This window comes from Poecilia formosa, unplaced genomic scaffold (assembly GCF_000485575.1).
Source record: "Poecilia formosa unplaced genomic scaffold, Poecilia_formosa-5.1.2 Scaffold183, whole genome shotgun sequence".
Classification (NCBI taxonomy): Eukaryota; Metazoa; Chordata; class Actinopteri; order Cyprinodontiformes; family Poeciliidae; genus Poecilia; species Poecilia formosa.
The window spans coordinates 900,134-924,070 of record NW_006800122.1 but is presented as its reverse complement, the minus strand read 5'-3'; the positions used below and the strand labels follow the sequence as shown (position 1 = coordinate 924,070).

Genomic DNA, 23,937 nt, shown 5'->3' with positions numbered 1-23,937 from the left:
CAAATACTGACTTGTATAATTTCATTTATTTTCAAACTGGTTGGTAGAGTAAATAACATATGTGCATTTAAATAGTTCACCATGTTAAAAAAAAATAACAATAGTCATTCATCAAATACATGAGCAGGGCAAAGGGATGAAGCCAATCTTTCAAATTCACTCACTGTGGCCTGCAAATGACAAAGATAAAGAAAAAAGTTAACAATCATGGTTTAACTTAAGAGGGAAAACACTCCATGTACATTTGAGTGCTTTTTATTACTTTTCAAAATTTACAAACAAAAAAAATATCATAAAACATAATTTAACTCAAACATCAATGCTGAGCTTTGATAAAGCTTCAAACTTCCCCTTTTGAACAAATTTCAGCTATCTTGTAAGAACTGCAACAGAAAAGAAATAAACTAAAACTTTAATCTAAAGAAACTGTGATATACAACTTTAATGACTTCTGAAAGATAAAAATTGATTAAAAAAAAAAACAAAAAACTAAATTGTGGTTATACCCTCATGGACAGAAAACTTAAAGTAACAATGAACTCTCATCTCTATATCCTGTTAACATTTGAGGTCTCCTGCAGATTGCCTCTTATTTCTTACCTTCCACTCATCTACACTTGTAGAAATCCGATGCTCGGTTTGAGCAATGCTTTCTCTCCCCGCCTGAACCCTCTCTGCCAGCGCAGCATTCTCTGCTTGAATCCGTTTCAGCTCCAGCTTCATGTAGGCCTCTTGCTTCTGATAGTATGGCATCAAAAAGCTGCAGATGTCCTGCTCAGGAACTCCACTGGGCCGCCTTAGAGGAGTTGAAATAAATAGAGACCAAAAAGCTTTAAATTGAAATACTAATAGTATTTATTAGTATATGAACTTTTTTTTTTTGTCTGAGCTTGTATTATAACAAAGCTAACAATAACCATGAGTTAAAATAAATAGGTTTAGGAAATGGGGCTGCACAGTGGCCCAGGTTCTCCGGCTTTCTCCCACAGTCCAAAAATATGACTGTCAGGTTGATTGGTCTCTCTAAATTCTCTGTAGGTGTTTGTGCATGGTTGTTTGTCTGCCTGTCTGTCTTTGTGTTGCCTGGACTGGTGGCCTGTCCATCGTGTACTCTGCCCCTCGCCTGTTGACTTCTGGAGATGTGCTCTCCTCGCGACCTCACTGGGGATAATGGATGGTTGGATGGGTTTAAGAAATAAATTACCTGTATTTTTAAAGTTTTTTTGTTTTTTTTTTTTTACTTTTTGAAGGGGTAAAATGAAAACCCAATTGCAAAATGAACAGAAAAATCTTATACTTTAATGTTGAAGTTGGATTTAATTTAATTCTAAACATTAGCACCCTTACAAATGTGTTTTTTATTAGTGTATTTTTCTGTACTTCTACAATTTATTTGGATTGATGCACTTTTAATCCTTCTTTTACTAGTTTATGGTATTTATTTTTTTTAAAAAGCTTTTAAAGTATTTTAGTATTTCATTAAATGTAGTCATTTAGTCATTTTGAAGTTGGTTGTATGTATACAATATAAATAAAACAATTATTATTTATAATAATAATGTGCCCACAAAGAAAGTTCAGAAAGAAGAAATGTGTCCCGTTTGACGCGCAGGCGCAGTGTGTAACCCAGACCATTCAGGAAAAAAATGCTCAAGGTATTTATTTTACCTCAAAGCATTTTACTTTACTTGATATTTAAAATTAATTGAGTTTATTAGCGTTTTAAAATTCTCTTTCTGTGTTTTTTTTAAATGTACTATTCAACTTCTATGAATTAATTTATTTATATACATGTATATATTTTTGTCAATGTGCACTTTTCATTGACTATTTATTTGGTTTTCAGAGGAAAATAAATAGTTGTCGGACACAGGTATTAGTTTACTAAGTTGTTTGTGAAGCAAAGATTCTGCAAACTCACTTTTTACTCTTTGTTTGATAAGTTATGATAACTAAGCATAAAATTTCAGGTAATGAGTTTGTAGTGAGGATCTCAGCATGTTTAGATGGATACACGACCATCTCTTGTAACTTCCACACAAGTGTAATAAAAATAGTACATATAGTACATATTAATATTATTTATTAATATGTACTCACCATGCAGGGTCTGGATTGTCCTTGGCTTTGTTTTCCAGCTTGTCCAGTTCATTAAATTTGGACTCAAACTTGCCTTCCTCCATTAGTTTCATGATGTCCTCCTTAAATTGAAGGGAGACATAACAAATACAATCAAGCAGCTAATCACATAAAGACCTTAAATATATTTATACATTTAATTCTTTTGCTGTAATTTTTCAGAAGTCATATCAGCAAGTGCAGATGAAAGATAAAACATATAATACTAAATAAGAGGTACCAGTTTACTGTCAATAATGACAATTTATTTCACACTGTATTTTTTCAGTCCTGAATCAAAGCCACTAAAATTCAACTTGAGAATTACTACATTAATAGTAGTTGAATAATTCTGTTTCAAATTAAATATACTGAAACTTGAAAACTCTAAAAACGTGCAACTGAACAATGTCACGTGTGTATGAAATAATCAAAACGGTGCTTCTCACCTGTATGGATTTCTGCAGCATTTCTGTAAAATGCTTATGAATTTCCTCCATCCTCTTAACGTTCTTCTTGTACAGTGGGCGAAAAGTGCTGGCAAAAACCTTAAAACTGAAAAAGAGACATGTCCGACTCTTTATGTTGTTTTGTTTACATCTGATTTGTAATTCTTTTTTAGCTGTATCTAAAGTATTATGTAAAAATACATGTTTGAATAGTTCACTTTGGACTAAAAATGACCACAACAAAATAGTATGACGGAAGAAGAAAACAGGGGATGACGAAAGGAAGGAAAGAACATAAGGAGAAAGAACACGAGACAAAGTTTTCCAAGAGAAGGATGGGAAGAAAGGGGCAAGTAACAGAAGGAGGCAAATATGTCAAAGCACAGTGGAAAAAAGGAATAACACATAAGGAGGACAACAGGGTAGTGAATGAGGATGTATTAATTTTTCTAACTACAATCAAAAGCTTGAAAACACTCGAGCTAAATTTTATATTCTTTTTACTCTTTTCGAGACTGCATTTATCACAATTTAGGAAACATTTCGCTTCAAGTAAAATGAAAATAAACATGTTTTTGTAACATGACAAAATGTAAAAAAAAAAAAGTTCAGAAAACCTTCTAAAGCCTAGAGTAGTTGAGTGAAAGCACGGTCGTACAACTCGGCTGTTATTTTCTTCGACATGTTTACGGACGTGTTACCTGGCATGCTCTATGAACTTGTTCAGGCTCTTCTGAATCACTTTATCGAACAGCTTCAGCCGGTTGTACCGAGCAGCCGTCTCCTCCGCCGCTTTCCTGCCAGGCTCGTCTTCTGTGGCCGCCGCATCAGTCCGCTTTTCGGTGGAGTCGCTTTCTTTTTGCTTTTCATCTTCATTTTGTCCAGAACCGCCCTGGTCCTCCATCTTCAACTGGCTTTGTTTACGTTTTTGGAAGTACCCGCCAATTCTACGGCAAGCCGCTGTGCCCACAAAGAAAGTTCAGAAAGAAGAAATGTGTCCCATTTGACGCGCAGGCGCAGTGTGTAGCCCAGACCGTTCAGCTGTCGTTTCATTTCACCCCTACGGTCTGTCCTGGTGGGCTGTCTCCTCTGACACTATGGGGTTAATCACAGGAGTGCTTGCCTTCTTGTATCATCTACCGCAGATCTACAAATGGCTGCTGAAACCTTACTACATCGTGTCGTTCCTTTTGACCGTCGCCTTCTTGGTGGTCAGGAAGGCTCCAGGACTGTGTGAACACCTGGCGACCGACCGAGAGGACGGCAACTCCTGCGACTTCGACTGGGTGAGCATGCTGGGAGAGGGGGGTTGGTGCTGCTGTTAAATATGGTGGAGATAACCTAGCAGGTATCGGACAATAGAATAAGATTGTTTGTCATTGATTTTTAATCATTTTACCAGAGAGAAGTGGAGATACTCATGTTTCTGAGTGCGATTGTGATGATGAAGAATAGAAGAGCCAGTAAGTACAAATCTTTTCATTTCCCCCCCACCTCAACTTAAATGTTATGTCATTTTTATGCTATTGTAACATAAATTGATTTATGCTGAGTGGCTCTTTGGGAATCTCTGACCCGAGACCAGGCCACATACAGGAAGTAATTCCCTGAATCCTGCCTTTATTGTGTAAACATTACAGGTGCAGAGTAGTCCCACCCTCATATGACCTTGCTCAGGAGTCTGAAGGCTTTTCCTGCATGCTTTAGTCAATGATTCTTCTCTTTTGCAGTAACACTGGAGCAGCACATAGGCAACTTGTTCATGTTCAGCAAAGTGGCCAATGTGATCCTCTTCTTCAGGCTGGATGTACGGCTTGGCATTCTCTACCTCGCACTGTGTGTAGGTCAGTCACGTTTTTAGAGTTCAGTAATTTATCACCTTCTCTCCTAAGAGATCTGCATCATAATTAATAATCATGGAAAATTATGCCTGTATTACTCATTCAGCAGATTTATCAAAGCACATTTCTTCTGTATCAAAATATGCAAATTCCAATGCATCATCTTTTCCCCCCCAAACATGGTGACCCCTTTAAAGCAGCATACAAATATGCCACTGTGTGTGTTAAAGCGTTTCATGACCACTTCTGAGTGCAGTAGAGGATCTATGATGCCGTATTTCAGGACTTTTTACACGTTTAACAGGGGTGGCACTAGTTGTATTAATATATTTAATTTTACCAATCTGCTTTTAAACATATATATTTTAAATATGACCAATTCCAGGTTTCTGGCATTTTTCTTCCCCAACAGCTCATCCCAAAATGTCCCGTCCTTCCACTTCTGTCACTTTAATTATTTCACCTGAATTTTATTAAAAACATCTGATTTACTCAAACACGTCCCTTTATTTGGCAAAATAAAGCTGAATCACTCACCCAGACAAGCAACAAAATACACATGTAGTGGAAGTTACATGTTACTTTACTTTTGAATGAATTATTACTTATTTAGTATAAGTGTTCACATAAAAATGTTTTCATGTTTCATTCTTCGTCTCCAGCATTTGTCATGACGTGCAAGCCTCCTCTCTACATGGGCCCAGAGTACATAAAGTACTTCAGTGACAAAACCATAGATGTGAGTTTTAGCATTTTTATTTTTTATCCAATAAGTCTTATTTCATGTACTCTAGCACCTCCTTGCTGTTATAATTAAAATTAAAAACTTAAACCTTGAAAAATATCGAGTTCTGCAATTTCACACCCATCTTCATGAGGTGATAAAGTATTTATATGCAATGTAGTAAGAACACAACATTGTTAAACTATGTAGAACTCCATAATAGTAATATTGGTGGTTTGTTTGTTCAACATGTTTCTGTGTCGGCAGGAGGAGCTGCAGAAGGACGGTCGCGTCACCTGGATTGTGGAGTTTTATGCCAACTGGTCGTCTGACTGCCAGTCCTTCGCTCCCGTCTTTGCCAACCTTTCTCTTCAGTGAGGATTTAATTTTCTCTCCCTAGGAGTTTGTGACCTGAGCTGTAATTTTACAATGGAGGCATTTTCACTCACATAAATGCTTCATTTTATGCAAACCAAATACATGGGTACTCAAAACTCTATATTTTTACTGTAATGGCTGCTTTCATAGAAAATTTGCATTTTGTCCTTTAATTTTTATTTTATTTTTTGCAAACTTTTACAGCCCGTTTGTTCGGTTTTCAGATGATTGAACATCACCTTATCTATAAAATAAGTCCTGTTTATGTAGGCATGCACAAGAATTTTTCATCCCTAGTATCTGTTGACCATTTTTTAACATATAAAATGATCGAATGTCATACTTTAGTCTTATTTTCAATCTTTTTGTTTGTTTTTGTACAGATACAACTGCGCTGGACTCAGGTTTGGAAAGGTGGACATTGGTCGCTATGGAGAGGTTTCACAAAGGTGATTTTTCGACTTATCTTTTAATTGGCACCTTGATGCTACAATATTATTTCTTCAGATATTTGTTCCTCTTTATTCTTTTTAAAAATAGGTACAAAGTGAGCACATCTCCTCTGGCTAAGCAGCTGCCATCACTGCTGCTTTTTCAAGGAGGACGGGAAGTTATGAGACGTCCAATGGTGGACAACAAAGGGAGAGCTGTGTCTTGGACCTTTAATGAGGTTTGTCTATTTTTCTTTTTGTTGTTTTTAAAAGACAGTAAATGCACACTGCCTTTTCCCGACTGGCTAATACAAAACAAAGTTAACGAGAATACCTCTTTTCTTTCACCAGGAGAATATTATTCGAGAGTTCAACCTGAATGAGCTTTTCCAAAAGTCCAAGAAGCTGAACAAGAAGCAGAACGGTTTTCGGACAGAAGATGGCAGCGAAGAGCTTCAGCAGGAAACCAGCGAAGTGCAACAGTCAACAGAGAGCAAGAAAGACCAATGAAGAAATCCAGCAAGAAACAGGATCGGTTTGGTTGTTTCTCTGGTGTTGCATTTTGGTTAAACTTTTTACAAAAAAATTGAATGCGGTACTGAAAGCTGCTCCACCTATCAGACTCAAACTCCAGGGAGAATCAAAGCCCAAAAAAAGCTGAAACATGAACAACGTCTTACCGCTACATGTTTGTTATACTGAACCAAAACCAAGCATTAGTTTAAGTTATTTAAGTAGACATTTTTAGGAATTTTTTTCTTAATTTTTAAATGACTCAGTTTAACTTCACAGCTGCATGTGAATGTCTGCTGCCTGTATTTGTTAACCTGTCCGTTTACTTTTGCGTTACATTACGAAACCAAAGTAAAAACATGTTCAAAAAACAAGACTCGTCACATTTTTTATTTAAACAGTTTGACCTTTTATTCTGAGAAGACATCTTCTTAAAAATTCTTTATAAGGCCATTTTGGAAATGTATCTCATATACTCACTACAGATATTTGTGAAACTCATTTCATCCGTCACAACCCACAATATCAATATTTAATCTCAAGAAGAAGTATACTTGCTACTCGCGCATATTATCCAGATTGTGAACCTTTGGCCGATGCGGTGAGAAGTAACGCAGGTTTGTGCCATTAACGATGTTGGTTTCTGTCACCCGCATGTGAGCATGGTGGGAACCGACAATCACACAAGAATGCACGCAAGTGAAGCAGTCAGCATGGCCAAGAACAGGAGAAAATAAAAAGAAATTAAAAAAATCACATGCACACTAAAGATGTAGCCTGGTTGGGTTGGAAACTCACAACACAGTTGTTTGGGTCAGTTCATACTCATGTGCTTAAAGCGTTCATTTCCCTCCTAAAGATGTGCCACATTCACACCACTTCGACATTCTACTCCAAACACTGCTATGAGTCTGGAACAGAAAACAGTTTAATAAATTAAAAACTCTGTGATGCCCAAACCAGAACAACAAACACATCTCCCTTCATCTAATTTTTTCTTTTTTTAAGAGTAAAAATAAATGAGCCAATCAATGAGATCAAAGTCACTTTTCAAGCTGGAGTCACCATTAGGCATGGGCTGGTCGACTATGAGGGTAAACCAACGTTTTAAACAGCAACCTCCTTAAAACTGGTAAAATTATTTCATGTTTATCAAGTCATCCATCTGTTGCTGTGCATTAGATGGATGGTCAGCTGGCTGAAAGACGGCTATGCAATATTTCCCAACTTCTAGGAAAAATGCATGTCGCTGTTTGGAGACATTTGCATTCTTAAACGTGAAGTGTTGCGTGATTTTAAGGAAACCAAAAACTACAGAGCTCAGAGCAGAGCGTCTTTAAAGCAGGAGGCTAGCTACCTGAGCAGACAGCCTGAATAATTTATATTAAGCTTGTTAGACTGTTACTCTATGAAGGGAAGAAAGGTTAAAAACTTATATTCTGCACAAAATGCTCATTTACTAGAGAACAAATACTTAATTGAGAGGCAGTTTAATCAAACCTTTAAACCTTAAAATGTATTCATTTTTAGCAGCATGTTTCTTTTGAATGTAAATATTTTTTTTGGAAAATTCCAACGTCAATGACTTAGGCACATTACTGAAGATCAATCACCAAAATACTACTGAAAACATACAAAAAGCTGAATAAAAATTGTATGGTTTAAGAAATACTTTTGTAATTTTTGACATTTTTATGATGTGAATAAATACTGCTTATTTTCCATTATTTTTTATTTTACTTTATGAAATTAGCCAGTCTCATTTCATACCAGAAACAAACGTCTCAAGTCAAATAAAAATAATTTTCAATTTTAAATCTGCCAGGGGTATGAATGATTTGCAGGTTAGGTGTGTATCAAGATCAAAGCAACTAAAATCATTGCTTTTCAGTTTAAAATAAAGTAAATAATATCCAATTGTATACATCTGTTTGAAGTGGTAATACTGTGAAACCTGTAGCTTGTGCTATAACGTTAGAACCTCATACCAGCCCATGCCCAATCACTACGAATGGTCAATCGAATCAAGAACAAAAAAAGCAAGTCAGTCTCTCTTTGCTCCATTTAGTGGCATCTTGCATAAACATTTTAATATAAAGATGTTCAGACTATTCTGCTGAAACTGATTTAATTAGTGCAGATTATTCTGTCTGGTGAAATAAATAAGCCCTTCCCTTTCTGCCCACTATTTGGCTAAACATCTGTTAAAAAGTATATGGTCGCTAGCATTCAAAACTAATTGACAGTCTACAGAAAAGGGAAAATGAAATAAAACAAAACACACTAAAAAGACATACGACGATCTTAAAGCTACAGACAGAGTTTGCATAATGCTTCTAGCATAAACATTACAAGCGTACATTCCACAACGATGCTTGTGCTGCGACTGTGGGGATATTAAAATTTCTCTGTGGCTTTCTTAAAAAATAATTTTGATTATTTGCCACGCCTGGTGTCCAGCAAGGATCATCTCCATCTTTGGATGTCAAAAAAAGAAAAAAAACAAAAAAGAAAAACTCCATCAAGAGTTTGCAGGTGGCTGATGCAGCCATCAAATACAAAGAAGTCACAAAAAAGAAAACAGGCAACTGATCTGAAATAGCTTTCATGATTAATTACATACAGTACATCTGCCACCATTATCTTCAATATCTGACATTTTCTCTCTATAATAATCTGATTTTTTTTTTTACATTTATATAAAATATTTAAAAAAAAAAATACAAAACTTAAATGATACTGTTTATAGCTTGGACTCATCCATCTATGTGTGGTCCGTTCAAGATGTTTCTTTTGGTCAATTCCTTTTAAAATTTAACATCAGCTTTCCTTAAAATGTGTTGGACACTTTTGTCAATACTTTGTCTTAACGTAGCAAAGCAACATAAACAGATCATGGAATAGGTATGCGTGTTTGATAGACATATCTGTACCCAGCCGTAATGACAAGTCACATCAGTCTATGGCTCACAAAGTGGCAAAAATGGAGAGAGCTGATCCAGAGAGAGATGAATCAGCTTCCCCGGTTTCTCTTTGTTCAAACCTGAAAGGCTGGCGGAGAAGATTGGCCCGTGCCATTACAAAGATAAAACAAGTACCAGACAAGCCATTTCCTGGAGTCCACAGCAGAAGAACAGTTCCTCAGAGGCGTTCAGTCATGAATAATATCCAGCTACGGTTAAGAGGCAAGTGCAAGATGTGACTTTTGTTTTTTTTATCCCCCATCCTCGTCACAGATCACTCGGGACTGTCGTCACTCAAACCGATATCTCGTACGTGGTCCCTCCAACGCCGGTTACCTTCTTCACCCCACCCACCGGTTTGGATGTGGTGTGATTGGCCAAGGCTGGGCGAGAGGTGGATCTGATTGGACGTTCATTCAGAGGCGAAGGTTGAAGAGAGAAAACAGAAAGAAAGAGGTGAGAAGCTTGGCTTATGAATTCACAAAACATTCAAACAGCAAATGTTGCTCCACCAAACCACTTATAATGCACGTGATGATCAAAAATGCCTTGCAAAAGTATTTAAACCCCTTGAAAACCACAAACTTTAATGTATTTTAGTGAGATTTTAAGTAACAGACCAACATGTATTCATGTACTTTCAGTCTGTTTCCTGTAAATAAAAATAAAAAGGTCGAACCCTATAATCTAATTCGTAAATACAGCCCACCTGTGTGTAATTTAAACTCATAAAATCAGCTCTTCAGTTTGTTAGAGGACATTAAATAGCAAACAGCAGTCAAGTCAGGGAGACATTTAAAGTCAGGTTATGTTACTAAATGATATTCCTACTGGGGCTGGGAGAAACGACTTAAAAATAAAATCTGATTTGATAATCAGAGATGCAGCCAAGATGGCTCACAGTAAATCTGGGAATCATGCAGCAGTAAAGCTTTTCTCAGGCTTGGAGAGAGAAGATGATTAGAGGTGATGGGAAGTCTGATGGAGATAAATGAGACGGGCCGACATTCACTTTCCAGTAGGACAACCACCGTAAACATAGCCAGAGCTACAATGTTTGGATTGAAATATTTTTGTGTGTTAGAATGGCTCAGTCAAAACCCAAAAATAGAGTAAAACGACGATTTGTTGCAAGGCTTAAAAATGAATGCTTAGAGAAACTCAAATTTGAGATGTTTTTATCAGGCGGAAAGGACAGAAATAATCCAACATATCTGCAGCGAAAGGTGGTTCTACAAAATATTGACTCAAAGTTGGTAAAAACAGATGCATGCCACACTTTTCAGATTTTTATTTGTAAAAAAAAAATGTTGGAAACCATGCGTCGATTTTCTAACACTTCACAGTTGTACACGGCTTTGTGATGGTCTATCAGTTAGAATCCTGATAAAATACACTGAAGTTGTAACATGATCAAGTGTGAGAACGTTCAAGGCGTGTGAGGTCTTTTGCAAGGCACGGCGTACTTTGTGAGTAAAGACAACAGAATGTCCCAATGGACCACAGGACAGGAAAAGAAACCAGTAGAACAACATGCTGTGAGATCAACATAATATACTGGCATGCTTCAAATATCAAACTGCAGATTCCAACTACTGAAAGAAAATCACGTTTCCGAAAACACACCCAATCAGCTACAGCAATTACGCACTGAATGTAAACTATGTAGGAGGAGAAGGAAGACTCACACAGATCAGGAAGGAAGAGACAGGCTGACACAAACCGGGAAAGAAAAACAGTAGAGAAAGGAGAAGAGTGGCAGGCTGACGACTCTGATGACGGATCACTACTCACTGTGGAGCCTGTTGCCCTCCTCCAACTCCTCCCCCCCCCAGCACAGCGCCCGCCCCCGCAGGCCGGGGCTTGTGCTGAGACCCCGTCTCCCCTATGTGAACCGGGGACTTGGTGAGGGAGAGGCCGCGAGGCGGTGGAGATACAGGGGGGTCTAGTGAGCGAGCCCCGGGGGAAGAGGACGAGGAGGAAGGGTTGCGGGGGATTCGGGAAGTCAGGTCCTGGTTGTGATGGAGCAGGTGGCGGGCTTCAGGAGCCCCGGGGGAGGAGGACGGGGGTGGGCTGACAGCACGCAGGTAGGCCCTATGGGGGGAGGAGAAAGTGGTAGAGCCCTGGAGCAGCTGCCCCTCCCTCTGCTGAGCGATCTGAGCTGAGAGGAAGGGCGACGTGTAGCCCTGCAGCGGGCCGCCGGGCGGCGCCACCCCGGGCCGCCCGCCTCCCGCCGTCGACAGGAAGGGAACGTGAGGCTTCTGTGGCGACAGCTCATGGGCGGCGGACTCAAACTCCGGGCTCTCGGATGGCGTCAGGAGGCTGTCGTAGGACAGGCTGCCATTCCGAGGCGTCTGATTGGCTAGGCTTTTGTAGCTGGTGTCTGTGGTGCCCTCCGATTGGAGCGTGGCCAGCGGGTTATGAACAGTCTGAGCCGAGCGCAGGCTGGACGAGCGCGAGCCGCCCGTGGACAGAACCAGCGAAGATGGGTAGGAGGTGTAGGAGCGCCCAGCCAGGGAGTAACCCGACACGCCCCCTGACACCACACCAGCCATCCCTCCGGGGCCCCCAGGGCCCTCACCCCTGTCCCCTCCCCCTCTGCGCACCCCTACACCTCTTCCCACCACTGTGGCCCCGTCCAGGCTGCTGGGCTCCGAGCGGTAGCTAGGCTGGCGACTGGACTGAAGGATGGAGGGCGACGGGGAGTCAAGACTCTCCCCGCGGGTCATCTGAGGAGAGGAGAGAGAGGAGAGGAGGAGAAAAAGACCACAGGCAGAGAGGGAGAGAGGCGAGGAAGAGATGACAGGGGGCAGAATGATGAAAATTTCCATCTAAGCTCAGAAAGAATAAAGAAAGTACAGGTGCATCTCAATAAATTCAAAGATCAGGTAATTTCAGTAATTTGACCAAAACATGCATTTCAGGGTAATTATGTGCATGATTTCTGATCATTTTGATTTTGGTGGCTCACAGCTAGCCTGGTCATTGCCTTCCTACAAAATTCAAATCTCACTTCACTGCTCCGTCTGGATTTCTCCCATTAAAGGGGATTCCCTCCAGTAGAATTTTTGACTGGACCAATCAGCGAAGGAGATTTGTGAATGATTTTATGCGCCGCTTTAGAACTGAAGTTTATCTGTAGTTTTAGCGATGGCAGCGGAGGAAGTGAAAGACGCCGTTCCGTCCATGTTGGCCACGCTTCCAAATATTGAATTAACGTCGACAGCCGCCTGGTTCGGATCAGCACTTCTCTCTCCGCAGTGGAGGATGGTTGCTTACAGTGCAGGCAATTTCTGCAAGCATCAAACTGCAACATTAAATGCGTCTTGGACAAGCGTTTGCCATTGGATGAGCTTCAGAGTCCCCGCCTCCAGGAATCAATCGTTTCTCTATAGAAATGTTAGATTATGGTTCATATAGTCATAAGGAAGACTGGTGACTTGACAGCTGTCCAACAGACTCTGCACAGTAGGTGTAAACCACAAAACAGTGTGGCTGAAAAAATTGCTATATCCAAGACATTGATGGAAAGTTGAGTGGAAGAACCAAGTGTGGTTTAAAAATTGTGATAACAGCAGCGTGGGGAAGATTGTAAATCAAAGGTAAGTAAATAATTTAAGGTGTAGACGGGAACTGGAGTCGCTTCTTAAGAAGCCACACCCACAGCCGCCGTTTTCAGGAATTGAAATACAACTGTTGCAATTCCTGGACTAAGACATGTGTGGGCCTGTCGCACAACAACAAATTTTGCAACAACAAATTAATCGTCCCAGAAATTATTGCGATAAAATCGTGTTGAGACCATTTTCAAGTCAGGGTAATTTGTTCAAAATGAGCTCTGACAAAGCGGAATTACATATGATAAACTGAACTTTAAGGAGTTAATTAGCTGAAAGCCATAATCATCAAAATGAACAAAAATGATCACTGTGTGTAACAAAAATATGAGCGGCACTTTAAAAAAAAAATTTATTTATTATAGGAGTTGTTCTTTTTTTAATATTATAACTTATTGAGATGTACCTGCAAAGAGGCTTTGCTCAGATTGTAAAAAGACAAAAGAGTGGTGGGGAGCATTGGATGCTTAACTGGTGCTCTACTCCATCATCACACTACTGAAGTAGAAACATTGACTGGTTTGAGACTCTGTGTGCAAACACATAAATGGAAATGCAAATACATATGAAAGACGAACTGCACATTCCAGTCAATGCAGTCTGAAGGGAGAGGGTAGATCCAGTCAAACACACACAGACAGCCAGGGGGATACACACACACACACACACGCACGCACACACACACCGAGACTTACTGCTCAACCGATGGCCACTGATCAATTTCAAGTAAAAACAAAAAGAAGGGCATTTATTTTACAAATGAAAGCAGAAGGCGGACACAACTGCCTCCACACCACTTGACACTTAAACAGGACGGCGCGTTTTCTGCTCTACTGGTTTCCTTCTCATGCAACCAGCTGAAAACTGGAAAATTAGCTTTCTGTCAAATTTTAATATGTTTGTTTCTATTTAAAAGACCGTATCAAGAACTTCCCCCCCCCTTAGTTTCCTTCCCAGCATATAGTTGCAGTACTTACATGGCATGCTGTGAATAACCGACGTCACGGCTTTGAGTTTTTAAATGTACCTTGTTTGGATGTGTGACACCAGTGTGATTCCTCCCTGGGCTGCTGTAGGCTGGTCGGTACTTGTACATCGACGGCGTAGGTGGAGCCTCTGACAACAAGCTGCTCGCTGCAACACAAGGAAGCAAAAGTGACGCTTAAAGGCGCTGCAGGAAAGATCAGAAAACACCTAAAGAATCTTTGTTAACTCTTCCTTTTACACACATCAGGTGATTTATATCTCTGTACTTATTCTCTCTTATGTACTTTCAGGGCCAGAGTCACGGCAAACAATTTCAGTGCACTTAACATTAGCTGTGCAGGTGAGGTTTCAGGTGGTATTCCTCTACATTCCTCCATGCTAAGCAGGAAAAAAAAAAGAAAAGAAATTCCCCCAAATGTCTGAAGGGAATTTGCCTCCAACCTTCTGTGTCGGCACGGGGCAGACCAGGGTAACGAAAATCCGGCTTCGGAGGAGGTGGAGGCTCTATGTCAGCTGACTGGCTCTCCATCTGATCCAGACTGCTCTTAGACTGGAGGAAACACAGTTAGTTGTTAGAGGCACATAAACTGATAAGAGAAGTGGGTAAAAAAAACAGTGATGAGGCTTCTGAACATATAAACTCCTGGTCTAGAAGATTTTAAGATTTCTGGTTAGACATTTTAAGATTTCTCTTTAAAATGTCTGTCAAGTCATGTCTGACTGATATTTGCTTTCACTAAAATGGGAGGGAAAAAAAAAAAAAACATCAAGTGTTTTTCAAACACAAAATGTAAGAGCAGCAGGCCTGCCTGCTTACAGAGTGATTTTTATGTGTCTCATAAAAACACATCTTAATAAATATTAGCTGTGCGTTTAGGAAAGCCAACGCGAGCATGACTCACCCTGCTGCTGTGTCGGTCATTCTGGATCCCGTTGTCCAGAACCTTAGCTTCTAACTGAGCCTCAGTAAGAGACGGTCTAAGAAACGGTGGTTGTACTTCCACTGTCTGACGGTTCCACCACCGGCCCATGTACCTATAACACACACACAGATATTTAAGCATCATTTATTAGAAATTATGCAGCAAAAAGTGTTCACATGCAATTCCCACACTCATATTCCAGAAGCTAAACACAGTTGAAAACTAAAAGAAAACAGATGCAGAAAATGGAAGAGCAAATACGAGGAAGAGTGCTGACCTTGGCGCCAGCGGGCTGCAGAGGACATGTGAAATATTCCTCCAGCAACCCTTGGTGAAAGGGTTAACACCTCCTCTGAACTTCCCCGTCACCTGCAGCGGGAGAGAAACACATGTGCCTGCTCAAATGGGTTTCAAATGTTTGAAGGAAAAAAAGTAGGCAGGGAGAGGAAAAGATGCGCACTAGGCACTTCCTTGTACCTGTTCATTAGTGGTCCTACCGCGGGCCACCAACACTATGTGGAACCCAGTCAGGCCAGCAACTGGGACAAAAAACAGGCCAGCAACACACATCACAGCCATACTGGTAAAAAGGGTTAAGGAGATTTTTAGAAATGCAGAGAAATGAACCAAAAAGAAGAAGAAAGTACGTGAAAAGTAATTAAAGTAGTCTCATTCTGCACTTTTATGGCTTCAAAATCCCCACTTAAAGGATACGTAACAGCAGCGTGCGGCGTGTCGAGCTGCTGGCGGTGATGCAGGACGTAAACCAAGCCGAAGCCAAACACGTCCATGATGTGGGTGGTTAAAGACAGCAAAAACAGGAAGAAATAGCGATAATTCCTTCGGCCAATACAGTTGTTCACCCAGGGACAATGGTGGTCAAAATCCTGGGAGGGGGGGAAAAAAAAAGATACAATTCAAAGTAAATATACAGCTTAGAAGGAAGGAGGACACAAAACAAGGGCAATTATGAAATTATAGACATGCTCAGCCTCCACTTCTCACATCGACTATCAAGAACATGACAGATACCTGGAGTTTCTGAAAACCAGCAGTGAAATGGGGATTTAATATCAAAATTAATACACAAATTACTTTGAAGGACGTATATGCAACGCCTTGAGAAAGTACCTCCATCCTTTCATGTTTTGTGTTTTGTTGGGAGTGGTTTGTGAATGGTTGTTTTAACTGTGTCTCTGTATTGCTAGTGACCTGTCCAGGGTGAACCAACCTCACCTTTCACCCACTGACTGCTGGAGACAGGCAGCACTTCCACCAACCAGACAATAATAAGCGGTTGTAGACAATGGATGAATTTTATGTTGTTTTTTTAAACAACCACAAAAATCTAAAAAGTGTGGCATATTTTATAATAGGTCCCTCTGATTCTGATACACCTAAATAAAACCCACTTGCCTTCAAATGTCACCTAACGCAAAATGCAGACGGGAGTGATCAGCTTTGATCACAGCAAATATCTACAAAGCATTCACTCAGAGGGATCGAATATTTATGCAGGCCCAAATTGTTTGCAGTTTTTTCTTCTTCCACAATAATGGACAACTTTGCATTCTGTACTTCTTTAAGGAATTAGTGTGTGAGGCAGCTTGACTAAAGAGAAAGAGATAAGCAACAAATGCCAAATTTAAAAGTGAAACCAAAAGTGCAATCTTATTTAAAGAGCCAAAAAAATTTCCATAAGTTGGGTGAATGTCTTTACGTGAACTTGCACGTGTTGGTGTGCGTGCGTACCTCCACACAGTTGTCACAGACAGAGCAGTGTGAGCAGCGGGGCGGGCGGTAGAAGCGGCAGGTCGAGCACCACTTCATTCGCACCTGGATGCTTCGGATCTCAACCGTCTTATAGAGAGGAGCACGGAAATCGTCCTCTTTGTCCTCGTCTTCCTCGGCTGCAAACGCGAAACATGCAAAACAAACTGTAAGCACAGCATTTGTTTAAATGAAGGCGTGCTGCTCAGCAGGACGACGTCTTAAACTGAAAGCACAGAGGCCGCTGAAGACCAGAACTCCGGCTCCACATCATGCTGCTCCAGTGAGTCACAGCAACATTTGCAATGACTTATGTTGTGCATCATGCTCTGAAAGCATTGCAGCATTTGCATGTGTGCACGCACTGGCTGCCACATCCTTACCTCTGGGGAAGACTCCAGGATCCATGAATGTAGCCATGCAAAAGTTGGCAAGTGTGAAAAGGAAGATTACAGCGATGTAGATGGGTATTACACCGGAGATGTACTCCGATAACCATGGGCACCTGGAGAAGACATTCAGGAGAAAGAAAAAAAAAAGGAACGTTGCTCAGATATATTCAGATTTCTAGATTGTCATAATGACACAGAAAATGCTCTTTTCACAGCCCAACAGCACCTGATGAGGAGTCTTTGAGAAAGGCAATTAAACTCCCAAACACCTCCACTAAGACTGCAGAGGGACTAAATTTATACCGCATGCAGAGCTCAGAGGTGTGACGGTGTGAAACCGTGGGAGTGTCGATGAACAGATGGCTATAGTGGTCTGTCAATTCTCTCTCTGAATAAATGAAAGTTACAACCCACAAAAACAGCAACTTCTAATTCTACATGATGTGTTTCAGATACAGGGGCATCTTAACGAAGGAGTATCTTTGAAAATTTGAGTAATTCAATACAGAAACTAAAAGTCATACAGGGATTCATTAAACAGCGTTATATTTCAATCATTTATTTTAATTTAGCCCAGAAAACTAAATTAAAAGCCAAAAATTATTATTTTTAATTCAGAATATTATGCTATGATCAATTATAGCTTACACAGTCACAGGGAAGACTTGACTAAACAGATGTTCTGCCACATAAAGTCATTGCTGCAGACATAGAGCAGTAACCAATCATATAAAGGGAAAGTTGAGTGATGCGGTAGGGAAAACAGAAGGGATAAATAGAGCAATGCAAGGACTGTGAAGTAAGACAGACTCAAGAGTTCAAGGGAGATTAAAAAGGTGTGGATTGTGGCTGCAGCGAGTGATTCAAGAGCCAAAACACAGTTAAATGCAGGACACAGCGTACAACTACTCTCTCCTCGTGTTTGAAACTCCTAAATGAGGAAAAACTGCCAGAAGACTTGTATGTGGGTTAAAGAAAAAAAAAAAAGCCTCAACTGCTATTCAGTGGTCCAAACTCCTCTTTACAGATCAAAATAAATTTTGCATTTCAACATCCCAGAGTTTGGAGGAAAAGTTGAGAGGCATGAATCCACAATGTTTGAGGTTCAGTGGGAAGTTTCCACAGTCAGAGATAATTTGTGGAGTCCCACAATGTGCTGGTGTCGGTCCACCGTGTTTTATTAAGTCAAAAACCAGCGCAGCATCTCACTGGATGTGTCAGAGCACTTCATGCTTCCCTCAGCTGCAAAGCTTTATGAAGGACTTGACAATTACCAACCCCACTAACACTGACATGGCAAATGAGCTGAATGTCGTCTTTAAATCAACACTTCAGCAAAGGAACCGGTCCGTCCAAAGGGAGGCCTGACCAAGAATGGAGTGCAAATACCAGCACATACTGGTTTCCATAAACTTTTAGCCATATTCTTAGAAATCGAAAGAAATAAAAGCTTGAAAAATATCATCCTATGATGTAATTAATCTGTACAGCAGGAGTATTATGTTGTGATTTGAATTGCTAAATAAATTCACTTCAAAATGATACTTTAATATACTGAAAAGTTATCCACGTACTTGTACTTCGATATTTAATGCATTACTACCAGGCCTGTCACAATAATCGATAAATCAATTAATCACATGATAAATTAAAACAAACTCAATAATTTCCATTGGCATGATGTATCGTTTCTCTTTTTTTCTCTTTCTACCAAAAACTGGATGATAAAAGTCTTCAGTTTGGTGCTTTGGGCTCAACTAGACCATTTTTTGAAGGACGATTTACAAAGACTTCAAAATTCATTTTATTTTTTTGTTTTGTTAATTTATTTTGGATATTTAAAATGTCTTTCAGTTCCAGTGTTAAATGTTCATTAGAATTTAAAGTTTACTGATTTTTTAGAATGTGCTCTGGCATTATTATTTTTGCCATTACCATTATATTACTTAAAAATGGTCTCAAAACAACAATATTATTGTTTATCTCAATAACTTCTGGAGCAATTTATCGTCCAGCAAAATTTGTTATTGTGACAGGCCTAATTAACATAAACCTGTAAAGAGATTAATCTTTTTTTAAAATCACAACAGTTTTTATATGTAAAAATAAATAAATAAATAAATACTCACGTGAAACAAAAGAAGAGGGTCGTGGACCCAACCAGGAAAGTTATGGCTGCAGACACCGGCACATATCGGCTGGGGCGAAACGGACGGGGAGGAGCAGAAGCTGGGCCCCCTACCCCTCCCCCAACCACCCCACCACTGAAACTGGGCATCAGCAACGGAGAGAGGGGAGGAAGAAGAGAGGGAGGTAGATATCGACTGTCTACCTACTGTAAAGGGGAGGTTACAGGTCAAAATGATGACGTAGGTGTTTAAGAGGCGGGGCCATGGCTACAACTCTATGCAAAGCAGAAATTGAGTGGAGACATGAGGGACTCTCCGTGTGCACACTTCCAATGTCTCCTGGCTGAGATATAAAACCGTTTTCAAAACAGCAACACGCACGACTTGGATGTGCGCAGCTTCTTGTCGATAATTAATTTGAATGCATACATTTAATTTCTATACAAGAGCAAAATAATACAAAAATATATGTATGCAATTCATAAATATTACTGAGTATGGCTTTAATGTATCTGTATTTGGTGCAATAACGCAACAATATAAACACTGCTGTGCATATATGAAAATAGGGCAAGAACTCAAGCACAAAACCAAAACCGGTGCAGTGTTTTGTTAAAATTGTGTCGCTGTGCTTGAGTTTTGATTATCAGAGGATAACAGTATAAAAAGAAAACAAAATGAAAAGAGGTAGTCCATCAGACAGAGAGCAGAAGCACGTGGAGGAGAACAAGTAGAGAGGATTGAGCACAGCAGCTGCTGATGACTTCTTCCCAAGAGAGCTTATTTAGGCACTGGGTGGGTGGAAGAAACTGAGGATGGCGGCAGGAGGGACACTTCTGGCATTTCAAACTCAGTCAGGAGGAAGAACCAGCTGAAACAAATCCACTTTTAAGCCAGGTGTGGGAAGCTTAAAAAAAAAATGTCCAGGTGTTTTTTTGTTTTTTTTTAAGTTGTCAAAAAAAATTGTTAACCAGTTAATGTCCTTGTGTTTAAAGGCTTTTAAAAAGGTAAAAAAAAAAAAAAAAAAAAATCATCCAAGAGCCTGTTTCAGTTTTCACTTGGTCTGTTGATACAATGACAGAATCAACTCATTCCATAAAGAAGCCCAATGGAGCTCAGCAAGGTGCCACTGTGCTTGCTTTGGGATGGGTGTAGCAGGGACCTTTCCCACCTCCAGCTTCTCTGCAGAACGCTCTCCTCTCTCATTCTGCATCCCTTAAAGAAAGTCACACACAGCTTGAGCGTCATGTAGATGGACACATGCCAGCCCTCTTCTTTTCATTGGTTCCAGCTCCTTCTTCATGCCCTAGCGCTGTGGATTTACTGCTGGAGGTACCTGAAGCAACATGAATGCACAACATTAGAAAACTATCAACATGTAAGTACAAAAAGCAAAACACTAATTATCCAAATAATTACAGCTCTGGCAAATAGTAAATTAGCTGATGCTGTTTGCTGGCAGGATTGCACAAAAACTGCTTGACTTGCATTCCTGAATTTATGTTTTGGAGTCGTTTTACAGTTTGAAAAACAGCAGAAATATTTTTCTTTACCTTGTTTCATCACTGAGGACCTGTACCGTTAACTATTAGAGGGACTACTGAAACTATCCAATATGAGTATGAAATACAAATAACTGACTATTAAACTCTATAGTATGCTAGGAATGGACAGTGGTTCGCAAAGTATTCAGGTCCCTCAAACTTATCCACTTTTTGTCACATTACAGCCACAAACGTTTATGAGTTCATGTGACAGAAAAACCCAAAGAAGTGCATATTTGTGTTGTGTAAACTGGATACATAGCTCCAATACTTTTACTCATAAAAATATGAAAAGGGTGTCATGAATTCTTATTCATCCCCATTTACTCCTTATCCCTAATTAAAACACAACCAAATACATTTAGAAGTTATCTTGTCAGTACATCTAAGTCCACTTATGAGTTATTTAAAATCAGTAAAAATTGAGCTATTCTGTGAAGGAACACAGCAAGAAGGGAATCTTTAACAACGTTTAGTTGTCTCCACACAAAGTTGGCCTTTATGGACGAGTGATGAGATGAAAACACTTGCTGAAAAAAAAAAACCCATAAGATGTCTACAAAACTCATCTCTGGTCAGGTGAGATCACAACTACAACTTTCTGGCAGGGATCTGACACAGTGCATGGAAAAGAAAAAATAATAACAGTTTCTGTCCAATTCATATTAATGGCAACTTTGTTTTGGTCCAGTCACAAAAAAGTACCTCAAAATAATAATAATTAAAAAAAAACATTATGTGAAAAAAATGTGCTTAAGTTAAAGGGGTATTAGCACTTTTACACAGTGCCATGCAATCTAGCAAAGTTGATTTAGTTGTAGGGAAAGATTGGTTTCACTCTGATTTCACAATAGTCTGACTGACACAAATTACTACTCCAGTACTTTTCACCATTCCTCAGAAAGTTGTTAAACTGCCGGCTGTCCGCCAGCTGTTAACGTCAGTGCCCTCAGGCGGCAAAAGGAAAACACCTCCCGATACTGGAAATGCAAAACACCCCTATGACACACACACATATATCATGCTCATTTATTTCATATCCAGAAGAAAAACTTGTCCGTGTTGTGTGAGCCAACCGCAAACAGATCCGCTGCTAACGGTGTAATCTGATAGTCTGATAGACACACCCCTCTGTCCAACAATCATCTGTACTTGGTGGTAATAAGGAGCTGGAGCCGAGACACCGTCTCTTGTTGTTAATCATCTCATCTGACCCACAACAAATCCCCCCGACCCAGACTATAATGGATGTTAATCCTAAAATCTCCGTGTCGAGCTTTGTCGGTCATGTCACTACTACAGCCTGCTCCATTAAGTGGCCGATTGAGTCCAGTTTTTTTTGTTTTTTTTTTCCCCAAACCGAAACCAGTTTCTGGTGTTTTGTTTGAAACTGGACAGAAGATGTTTAAAACGTATGAAACAATGAGGCAGAACAAGACGTGAAAAGGAGGAAGGCCAGGCGAGCGTAAGGATTCAGTGAAGTCAACTAACGTTACCCATAATCTGCTCCCAGCGGAGATTCTCGTAAAAAAAAAAAAAACACACAAATACTACTCCTTTGAACAATCCCTGTTTTGGGTTTCATTTCAACTGAGTAATAACAACAGTAATATAAACATCACAATTACTCACAGGCTCTTTTTACCCAACCTCGAAAGTTTTTTGCGACACTGCTCAGTCTTTTACCACAGCTACTGAAGTGAGCTAGCGTCAGTTCTCTGACTAGCTTCACGGCGAGAAGCTTTCATTGAAGATTCGAGGGGCAAATATAGAGACTTTTACCCGAACAGTCGCTAAAGACAACAGCTAAAGACGTACCCTAATGTCGACGTGTAGAGTTGTCTTCCCTGTGGTGTGTGTGGGTCGTTTTAGTCCTCCTTGAGTTAGCCACAAGCAAACTACTTAGCCGCTTTCTAGGCCGACATCGGAATCCAGGAACTGGCCTGTCGTTTCCCAGGTTGGACGAACAGCCAATCAGCAGCAGAGGGGGCGTGGCCTCCAGGAAAAGCGACAGCATACGTTTCTACTAGTAAAGAAATAACTATATGGAGAGCCATTTTTCATGTATCCCTTTATCCATTTTGGCTGAAATGGCTCTCCATAAAACACAGGGTAAAACTAAACCTGTAAAACCTGCCCAACTTCAAAGAAACAGTATGAATCTAAACATCTACTAAAACTCATGTTAATAGCATTATATGTTTTATTCATAATGTATTCCTAATATATTTTTTAGAATAATTTAGAGAAACAGCAAAATTTTACATTTATTTTTTTTTATAATGTAGTACTGAAGATTTTTTTTTTTTTAGTTTTCAAAATTTACATTTTTCTAAGAACAAACATAGTTTTAGAACAATTTAGAGAAACAGTAAAAAAAAAAAAATAACAACCCTGAAACCCTAAAACTATGAGGATAAACTTGCTTTTCATATTTTCAAAGCTTAATACCAAACTGCTCCTCCAGTATGTCCTGACTTTTATGGAAAGTGAAAAGTGTCAAATGATAATACAAAAACAAATTTGGTGCCTAGGTTAGAAAACGTATGCACGAAACAACAGTTTCTCTGTTTTTCCACATGTAGTATTGTTTAATGTGCTGTCCTTGATTAAATAAATTTGAATTGAACTGAACCCCATTCTGTGTCCACATAGGAAATGAATCACACATGCAAAAAGCTGCTTCTTGTCAGATTTTTCTACCGTAGCACGGATAGATATTTATGTACTATGGAGAGAATTAGGGCCACTGAAAAAAAAATTCTCACTTTAATCTCAGATTTCTGAGAAAAAAGTCATAAATCTGACTTTAATCTAGGCCTGAATATTGCCCGAGTTAGTACATGTTTACACACCAAATATGAAATGAGCTCTTTATGTCATGCTCCAAAACATTTACTGCCATACTGGTAGCGTTGCTACTGGTAACCACCAAGCAGGTTGGTGTCCTTTGCAGCACTAAAGACATACATGATAAACACTGTCTGGATGTGGAAAACACAAAATGCTGGCCATTCCTCCCATTTCATACAGAAACTTAACAGGTACAAAAAATAATCTACATGACTTCACTTAGAAGTGATATAATTAATAATTTTCAGGATTTAGTAAATTATCCATCAATTAGGATAGACTACATGATTAGCTTTTGAAATTGG

General features: G+C 39.6%; 3 protein-coding genes across 4 annotated transcripts; 1 reads left to right on the top strand and 2 right to left on the bottom strand.

The window, feature by feature from the left end:
* Positions 1-4: 4 nt before the first annotated feature.
* Positions 5-3,562, bottom strand: pmf1 (polyamine modulated factor 1). Its single transcript, XM_007565850.2, has 5 exons — positions 3,269-3,562; positions 2,568-2,673; positions 2,101-2,201; positions 601-796; positions 5-170 (listed from the first exon to the last, which is right to left on the bottom strand). The coding sequence occupies exons 1-5, from the start codon at positions 3,469-3,471 to the stop codon at positions 105-107; spliced, it is 672 nt and encodes a 223-aa protein (XP_007565912.1). The 5' UTR covers positions 3,472-3,562; the 3' UTR covers positions 5-104.
* A 5-nt stretch (positions 3,563-3,567) lies between these two features.
* On the top strand, positions 3,568-7,188 carry tmx2a (thioredoxin-related transmembrane protein 2a). The gene is made up of 8 exons (XM_007565847.2): positions 3,568-3,853; positions 3,970-4,030; positions 4,298-4,411; positions 5,071-5,147; positions 5,400-5,506; positions 5,894-5,959; positions 6,051-6,180; positions 6,293-7,188. The coding sequence occupies exons 1-8, from the start codon at positions 3,665-3,667 to the stop codon at positions 6,449-6,451; spliced, it is 903 nt and encodes a 300-aa protein (XP_007565909.1). The 5' UTR covers positions 3,568-3,664; the 3' UTR covers positions 6,452-7,188.
* A 16-nt stretch (positions 7,189-7,204) lies between these two features.
* On the bottom strand, positions 7,205-22,746 carry zdhhc5b (zDHHC palmitoyltransferase 5b). Of its 2 annotated transcripts, none has more exons than XM_007565848.2 (12): positions 22,598-22,746; positions 19,236-20,571; positions 17,098-17,219; positions 16,697-16,854; positions 15,659-15,831; positions 15,422-15,524; positions 15,222-15,313; positions 14,924-15,056; positions 14,463-14,571; positions 14,062-14,168; positions 11,212-12,146; positions 7,205-9,817 (listed from the first exon to the last, which is right to left on the bottom strand). In XM_007565848.2, exons 2-12 carry the CDS (start codon positions 19,382-19,384, stop codon positions 9,712-9,714), a joined length of 2,187 nt encoding a protein of 728 aa, XP_007565910.1. In that variant the 5' UTR covers positions 19,385-20,571; positions 22,598-22,746; the 3' UTR covers positions 7,205-9,711. The 2 variants fall into 2 exon arrangements, 1 of the variants encoding a protein (XP_007565910.1); XR_001663906.1 differs by having other exon boundaries at positions 9,730-9,817; positions 11,106-12,146.
* Between the last annotated feature and the right edge of the window lie 1,191 nt (positions 22,747-23,937).